Here is a 9,056-nt window from a genome sequence, read left to right on the forward strand (position 1 = left end):
GTGAGGAGGATTTTCCATTGAAGATTATGGATTTTGGGGTTAGTTCAATGGAGGATTTTACTAACCCAATTGATAGCTGTATAGAGAGAGGTAGAGAGAGAATATGCTGAGGACCCATAAAAGAGATAAAAAATTTGTTTTTGAAAATTTTTAGTCATCAAAAAATCAGAAATTTAAAATTTTTGATTTTTCAAAAATCGAAATTGGCTTGATTTTGGTTTTTCAAAAACTGAAAATAGATAATTTTATCTTTTTTAAAAAAAATGGTATGAAGTCAAAAAACCGGATATATCAATGGAATGTATTAAGTATTTTGGTAATAGCAGAAAATAAAATAGATATATTCGTAATTTTCCCTAAAAATTATATATTATCTAAAAATTAGAATCAATGATATCATTTACCTTTGGTATATGCTGTTATAATTAATTTTGACCATTAGAAGTGATATTGGATAATTGCATTTATTTCATAAACCAATTTCCAACTTCAAATAAATTTTTTTCGAATTTTGTGACACATTCATTAAATTTGACATCACATGATATTTTTGTATTAAATATAAATGATCTTATTGCATATAATCCCTAAAAAACAAAAATTATTATAAGGCCCGTATTTCTACCATATATAAGGTGGCCACATAAAAACCGTGTTTAATATCCATTTTACTAAATAATTTGATAAAATTCTTAAGAAGAAAAAACAACCTGAAAAACAAAAAACAGCACATGCACCACGGTTAACACAATTTATCTTCTCTTCCCCTTCAACACTGGTGGAGAAGAACAAAGAAGATTATTCAACCAAAAACAGTGAATGAAAAGATTTATTCTTTCTCTCAAAAGCACCTCTCTCCCTCCCTCCCTAACGGTAGGGCTGGCAACGGGTCGGATTCGTTTCAGGTGATTTAGATCTGAATCTATCCGACCCAACTAAGTTTGATATAGACCAAAACCTGATTTGGATCTAGTTTGGGTCACTTGGATCTTGACACGATATAGATCCGAGTCTAAAAAAAATAAAAAATAAAAAAGTATTTTACATATTATAAAATATATAAATTAAATATTATTATAGACCGGGTCAGGTCAGTGGTCAGGCCGTTGACACTAACCTGACCCAAGCTAGGTCCAAATCGTTTGAACATAGACCCAACCTGTGGGGTTCAAAACTTGGACCAGGACCCGGTTCGGGTGGCCCTGATCGACCTGAATGCCATCTCTACCTGGAGGGGTGATCTTGTCTTTCAGTCAAAAGGTCAGGCATTTTCTGTCATTCTTCCTCTATATAACCCTGTAGAAATATCACTCCATGAGATAGGGCTCCTCTTAAACCCTTCAGTTCCCTCTCCCCTTCTGATAGCAAGTTTCTTCTCCCTCTCTCCTCTCGCTTTCTCTCTCTCTCTAGAGTGGCCATGGCTGTAGCGCTATCAAGAGCCATCTTCATTCGAGGTCCCATCGTCCTCTCTCTCTCTAGGCGACTCTCCACCACCGCCATCTCTTCCACCACCTTCCTCTTCCGCCCACTTTCTCTCTCTTCAAGCTTTCTTCGCTCCTCTCGTCCCCTTCTCAGTCATGTCCAAGCCCCTCCGTCACATGTTAGCAAGCTCTCTATTAGATGCAGGGTTAATAGGTCTGGCGACTCTGCTTATTCTCCTCTGAACTCTTCGTCTAACTTTAGCGATAGGCCACCAACTGAGATGGCTCCTCTGTTTCCTGGTTGTGACTACGAGCACTGGCTCATTGTCATGGATAAACCTGGCGGTGAGGGGGCGACTAAGCAACAGATGATCGAATGTTATGTTCAAACCCTAGCTAAAATTGTCGGAAGGTAAACATCCTATATCATCTCTATCTCCTATCTGTGCTCTCTCTGTAGTATCTATCATTTCTATATTGTATATCTTATTTCTCTATCTATGATTTCTATAGTGTATATTTCTCATTTTCTGTCTCTTACCAATTTGTTGTTTGAGTATCTTGCTCTCTATTATTTCTATCTCGTATCTGTAATCTCTCCCTCTCTATCTCTATATATATATATATATCATTTCTGTATTGCTTATCTCGTTTCTCTTGCTTACTTGTTCTTACAAGCTTTTCTCATTGTTGTTTGGGTTAAAGATTAAAATATCTGTAATTGTCTTCTTGAAATCAATGTTGATTATTGATCGCGGGATGGGCCTCTAAAATGGAATGGTCTAGATTATATTTATTTATTTTTATTTTTTTTGGGGCGGAATGGAGGGAATATGTTTGTTTGTTTTTAAGATTTTTATTTTCTTTTTTGATATTTTTGTAACGTAGATTGAGAGATTTTGGTGCTTTAGACTTACAAATTTCAATAAATGTCTTTGCTTTCTTTACTTAAATGTTCAGGGTGATTGGTATGGCATGCCAAAGTCGCGCTTTCAACTGTTGTTGATTAAGGAAATAATGGTTATTGATGTATTGGATGCTTTTTTTTGTGGTGTTTTTAGCTGTTTGAGAGCATCTTTTTCATGACTGGCTGTCATTGTGCTGAATGTCAATTCAATATGCGAGCTGATTGTTTTCTCATATATTTTTTGTTTGCATGAGTGTTCTAGTACAAAATAAGGTCATTTTGAACAAATGAACTGTTCATCTTATCAAAATAATGTTATTTCAAAATTTTTGATTATTTATTTATCGCATGCCATCATTTTAAAAGTTATGTTTTTCGATTTCTTCATTTTCTTTTTGTCTGGCATATTTATTGAAAGGAGCAGAACAGAACAGAATTTCTTCAAACCTTGAAAACTTCAGGAAAGTTTTTGTAGTTTTATGTGGCTCCAAATTTTTGCTATACAATACAGTGACTTTTTTATAATCTTATTCCTATTGTGTGTAATGCATTCCTTGAATTACCTTGAAATGAATTGATCAAAAAGTTCTGTCTTTGTTGCGGGACTAATGTCATTGGGATGTAGCAGAGGATTGAAAATGCAAAGGCCTAGAAAAAAAAAGTTATAATTGTACTTAACTGGAAAATAATGATTGATTTTAATTTTATTGGAGAAGTAGTGTTGAATGATCAATCTCACAAATTTGAAATCTTTGTGGATAAAAATAAGGGAAAGTATCTCCATATCCCATATTTTTAGGTTTCAATTCTTGATAAACCCAAGATTTCAAAAGATGTCTTCTAACCCCTGGCCACTTTAAACCTAGTTTTTAACCTAAACAAATGTGAGAAAGACATGTTCTTTCTAAACTGAATCATTTCTCTCTCTTCAATTATAGACCCCAAACTTCTATCTTTCTTTCTTCGTGCATCTATCACTCTCTCTCGCCTCTTGTGTTTCTCCAAACACTTCTCTCTCCTCCCATAAACCTCTCACCTCTGTAAAATCCAACTTAATCATTTCTCTCTATTCACTTATATACCACAAACTTCTCTCTTTCTCTCTCTTCCTACGTCTCTCACTCTCTCTAGAAACGTGAAGAGAGAGAGCGGGAGGAGAGAGAGTGAGGGGAGAGATGGGAAAGACAAAGAGAGAGAGAAGGGGTGCAGGGTGAGAGAGATTTGGGAGGATGGCTTTTAGAATAAGCATATCTTTTTAGATTTGTTTAGCCTAAAAAACAAGGTTTGAATTAGCTTAGGGGGTTAGAAGAAATAAAATTTACAATTTTTATGGCCCACGAAATTTTTAAAAACTTTGGGCTATTGTGAAATGAAACCTAAAAATATGGGGTATGGAGATATTTTCCCTAAAAATAAATCCAAAAATGATACACAAAACTGAAATTGATCATTGATTTTCTTTCTTTTCTAGCTGGTTGTTTGACCAAATTTTCGTGAACATTGTGCAAATTTCTATGTACGTTCATACTTTAGTATGCATGATATTAATGCCTTCGTTGTTGGTTGTATCAGTGAAGAGGAAGCAAAGAAGAAAATATATAATGTTTCTTGTGAGAGGTACTTTGGATTTGGATGCGAGCTTGATGAGGAAACTGCAAACAAGTTGGAAGGTTGGTAAAAAAAAATTTCTCTTTCATTTGGACTTCATGATTCTGTATTGGCATGTTGTTTGTGATGTTGGAGTTTACCCTTGTTTCTCTGTTTAAGGGACTGTGTTTGTTTTTTTTAGGCATCCCGGGTGTTCTGTTTGTGCTTCCTGATTCATATGTGGATGTTGAGAACAAGGATTATGGAGGTAAGCGTGTTTCTGTCTCAGTTTTATGTATGTTTTCTTTTCTCTTAGGCATCAGAGTTATCTCTGAGATCTTGATCTGCATTTGCTGCTGCACACAGTAAATCATTAGGAATAAGTATCACATTTGTGATGGTAGCAGCAAGTTGGAAATGGAACGAATATTTTGCATGTACATATATATATACCATATACGCATATAATGATATGCTTTACTGCCTTTGGGGAAAGAGCATGCATTGATATAGGACCAAAGGGGCTTGGCTCTTACACGAGTGTAACACTTGTGGAGGTATTAGAAAGAAGGGCTAGAATTAGGGAGTTTTTTAGTTAATTGTGGACATCATGCTTAGGGTTTTGGTTTAGCATTGGATTATCCTGGATATAATAAGTTCAGGTTTGGTGATCGGAGAAGGGCTTCTAATATGAACACCATAGGATGATTTGAAGCTTGAAGAAGGGGAGAGTTAGGGTTCTAGTAGATATTTTGGGGATTTTAATGCAACACATTGATATAAAGTTTTTAATGGAGGTCAAATTGCAGTTATAAATTTCCAAAGACACACAAATTGAAATTTAGCCTGGAAATCAAGTGTGGCCTAATTATTCAAATTGAATCGATCTAGCCATAGACCTACCTGATGGGTTTTTATAAAGGATTGAATATCTCTGTTTTTTTTTTTGGCTAAGGACTCATGTTATCTTTACTTTTCTAAACCTCCTACTCTTTTAGATTCTTTCAAAATTAGACAACTACTTCCTTTATGGTTTTGAGAAACTAGACCCCTAACTAATTCAAAGAATCTTTCTAGGCTGTTAAACAATTCATGAAACCATCTCTAAATTTAAAAAATACTAGCACTTTCCTAATTAAATTAGATATAAATTTAATTAATACCATATTCGTAACTAAATCTCGTTACTGCCTTTCGACCACAATTTTAATATTAAAACATCTGAATTGCGAAAAACCGACTGAGATAACAGTCATAAATACCAAAGAGATCTCGGTATAAGCTTTGGATTATCCCAAGTCAACATCTGGGTGAAACATTATACCCTTTGAAAATTGAATGCATCATGCATGCATGGGGATATAGGTCTAATTTGTTACACAGATGCATGTATCTGTTATCTTTGGCATGCATATTGTGTTGTTCGTAGTGGTGATTTCTGAGGACGGTTAAATTGCTTGTTGACTAACTTCTCTTTAAATGATTAACTTCTCTTTTATTTTAAAAGGATGAATCTCCATTTTTTATGTAGTGGGTGGATGGATTCGGAATCTGTTCTTTGACAGCCTGATTGCCTCTGCAAATGTCCTTGAAGATATCATTTTTCCTATTTCCAAATTTCTCTAAAAAATCGGTTGGTGCCAAATATATTAGAGAATGAGACCTCTGAAAGGAAATGGAGTTGGTCCAAGGTTCATGAGAAATGTAAAATTGCCAACCGATTACTAGTATCACTTAACAAAGCATTAAAAACATAGTGGATATGATATCTGATCCAATATGAAGTATTGTTTGAGTCAATGCATATAAACGATGATTTGAGGAAACTGTTTCTTTTATCTCTAATAATATCTCTGATGCTTTCCGATTTCCAGGCCATAATCTTAAAAGAAAATTTTATTGTGAAGAAAATATTCTAATGCTGTTTATTTTAAGATTTTATTGTGAAGAAAATATTCTAATGCTGTTTAGAAAAGAAAATTAGATTTTTGTCAAACAATAAAATAAAAAAATATTTTCTTGGTGTCAGAGCAGTCAATTTAGTATTTGTAAGTTAGAAAATGATGCTAATTTAATAATTTTTATAGTAAATTATTGTTTCCACATTGTGGTCGATATCTTCGAAAATTCTCCAATCATTGTAATTTTAGGGATAATGACGTTCATCATGTGATGTTCATATGGGAAACTTTTATATGTGGTGCTACCCACATAAAAAACATAGTAACTGCTACTCCCAGCTGTTCATTCAGTCAGAATGTCATGCCTAACGCGGCTTTATTTTTAACTTTTAGTTTACAAATGATCTTGACATGAAATTTTGGCTGTGCTTTCCTTATAGGGTGCACTCAACAAAAACTATACACACACACATACTTATATATTTCTGATAAAACAAATGACCTAAATACCTCTGAAAATTACAGGGGTGTTTCAGTCATTTTTCTTATCGGAAATATTTTACTCTTATTTTTATTAGATGCGTCCTTGCGCATGCTCAATTTCATGTTGAGATGATTCGTAGAAAAACAATTAAATTCAAATAATCCAAGCCATCCAATCAAGATTAGGTGGTCAGAGGCTAACTTGTCACATCACGACTTAAGGTATTCAGTCGTCCATTTAGAACAGATATTTGGGAATGACGGTAACATATGTTCTATTTGTTGATGGTTCTGCATGCAAAGGTTTCCCATCTGTTATGTTATGGTCCCCAAGGTCCTAAACATAATTTTAGCCAAAAAAAAATGCCTAATGATGGATCGTTTCAAGAGATGTATTGATGTGTAAGACTTCTGCCTTGAAAAGTTTCAAAGATTTGGAAAATAGTGCTACTAAATTTTATATGGATCATATCCAATTTGGAATGTTATTCTACATTCAAAACTAATAAAAGCAGAATGTAATTTGAGTTAGAATTTTTTACATCACAACTTCGGATTGCTGGGGGGAGAATGTAGTTGGTTGGACTTTGCTGATTACTTTCTTTTTTATTTTTCATAAATGATAATGCAATTGTAAGATATACAAGAGTTTTGTTAGAGACTTCTATAATGCTCTCTAATCTGGTGTGGTTAGGGAAACATTGTTGAGAAATTTAGTATGATGGTTCTATGCATGTTTCATGAATCCTTGCGGCAATAATTTCTATTTTTATCCTGTTTATTTCTTTTTGGAAAATGTAGAAACTGGTGGTCAAGTTCAAAACTTCATAATGTTGCAAGCCTCTGACTCGTATTTTACTGATTAAACAATGATTTAAGGCTGAAGATTTGGATTTAAACTTGAGTTAACTGTTGATTTGATTTGTTTCTTTTTGATAGCGGAATTCTCCCATTTTGATAAACTTGTCTTTCATTGCCTTCTAAACTATTCCTTTTCTATTTAAATGACTTGTGTAGCCAGGGCTTTTTTTATTTCCGCTTTGTAAAGGGCAATGGTGTTTTTAATACTTTGCATATGTAGATATAGATTAGTATGATTGATAACATTGAACTACAATGTGAGCTGTTAAAAGCTTGCAAGAACATGGAATTGTGGATCTTCTATTTATAGACGCTTTTTTATGTTTGGATGCGTATACTTACCATTCAATTGTGGAGCAAAAGGCTTAAATTCTCTTGTTTCAGACCGAACATGCCATTATTCACTCTTATCGGACTTTAATGATCCTTGATTGAGCGAGCTAGAATGAAACCAATAGTTGGTTTACTCTTATTTTTTACTTGTGATTTCTTGTTACTTGAAAATGGTTGCTTCGGTAGATAACCAAGACCCATGAAAATGAGCGTGTACCATCACATGTATAATCAAGACAGCAGATGTCATGACTGTGTCCCATTCTGCATTTGGACATTATGTAACATTTAACATTTGTGCAAGTTTTGGGCAAGAATGCATACACAGAGAGAGAAGCTAGATTCCCCCTTTAGAAATTACTCCGTGTGATATCCCTCCCTTCAGCTAACTAAGAGAGTTTTTGTGTGCAGCGGAGCTTTTTGTGAATGGAGAGATTGTTCAGAGGACCCCTGAGAGGCAAAGGAGAGTGGAACCAGTCCCACAAAGGGCTCAAGACCGGCCAAGATACAACGATAGAACCCGTTATGTCAGGCGCCGAGAAAACCAGCGATAGATTGGTCTAATCAAACCATTTGTAGTCTTAGTTTTCTTTTATGAAACTATATAAATGGTTTTTCTGGAGATAGTGTGAGAAACTTATATAAGCTCTAAAATGTGAATTGAGGTGCACAAAAAAGGGAGAATCGTTATGACTAGTCTTAGGAGTGGTTGCTTGTGTCATGTGCTGTTATTATGGTCTTGTCTTTTAAGATCAGTTTCTATTAACTGTTTATCTGAAACCAAATGACATTTGGTAAGTGTCATATTATATTGCAAACTCCTAAGGATTTGTTTTCCCTTAATGATTAAAAAGTAGAAAACTTTTTTTGTTTTTCTCCTTTCTCATTGCTAGAGTATCAAGAGGCTTGTAAACAATTTTAGCATATATGATAGAGCTTTTCCTTTCTCATCATTTATGCCTCTGGTTCATTGATAAAACTTATGTTCCAAACAATTAGATAAGGGTGCGGTTTCCGTAAGGATGCAACCGTAAACCATCCAATCAAGGCGCTCCTTGAAATTATATCGTAACATGTAATTTTGTTATAAATTTTTTTTAATATTAGTTTAAAATCTATTTTCATACTTAATTAGAAAATTTTAATTTCCATAAATGGTTAAAGGCAAGTAGATTATAAATATTTGAAAATCTTGAAAATGGATGGTCTAAGATAGTGTGTTGTAAGATGCATTATTTTAGGGACTCAAATTTTTTGTTTTTCATATGCATACATCTCAATGTTGAGATGATCGATTAGAAATGTTTTCCGGTGCAATTGTACACATTTTAAGGTTGCAACCATATATAAACTTTTCAGATAATAATGGCCTTTATTATTTGTTTCAAATCATTAAGGGGGTGTTGTGACCTTGAACATTTTTAGACCTATATTCAATGTGATGACAGGGCAATATTCTCTCCCAAATAGTTGCTATTCCAATCCGAGACATGGTAAAAATAGGGTTTTACATGTTCTTATTTGCCATTTGCTAGTTATTTATAAGGTGGGTAATATTTGTTC

General features: G+C 34.0%; 1 protein-coding gene across 1 annotated transcript; it reads left to right on the forward strand.

The window, feature by feature from the left end:
- Positions 1-1,415: 1,415 nt before the first annotated feature.
- On the forward strand, positions 1,416-8,367 carry LOC18447291 (multiple organellar RNA editing factor 2, chloroplastic). Its single transcript, XM_006857392.4, has 4 exons — positions 1,416-1,833; positions 3,901-3,998; positions 4,118-4,183; positions 7,905-8,367. The coding sequence occupies exons 1-4, from the start codon at positions 1,418-1,420 to the stop codon at positions 8,045-8,047; spliced, it is 723 nt and encodes a 240-aa protein (XP_006857454.3). The 5' UTR covers positions 1,416-1,417; the 3' UTR covers positions 8,048-8,367.
- The last annotated feature ends 689 nt before the right edge of the window (positions 8,368-9,056 follow it).

The sequence above is a fragment of the Amborella trichopoda genome, chromosome 7 (assembly GCF_054954075.1).
Source record: "Amborella trichopoda isolate Santa Cruz 75 chromosome 7, AtrichopodaSantaCruz75HAP2 v2.0, whole genome shotgun sequence".
Classification (NCBI taxonomy): Eukaryota; Viridiplantae; Streptophyta; class Magnoliopsida; order Amborellales; family Amborellaceae; genus Amborella; species Amborella trichopoda.

Coding starts and splice junctions, on each gene's coding strand:
- LOC18447291 (XM_006857392.4), top strand. CDS start 1,418: ATGGCTGTAGCGCTATCAAGAGCCATCTTCATTCGAGGTCCCATCGTC. Junction 1,834..3,900: donor CTAGCTAAAATTGTCGGAAG/GTAAACATCCTA, acceptor TGGTTGTATCAG/TGAAGAGGAAGCAAAGAAGA. Junction 4,184..7,904: donor TGAGAACAAGGATTATGGAG/GTAAGCGTGTTT, acceptor TTTTGTGTGCAG/CGGAGCTTTTTGTGAATGGA.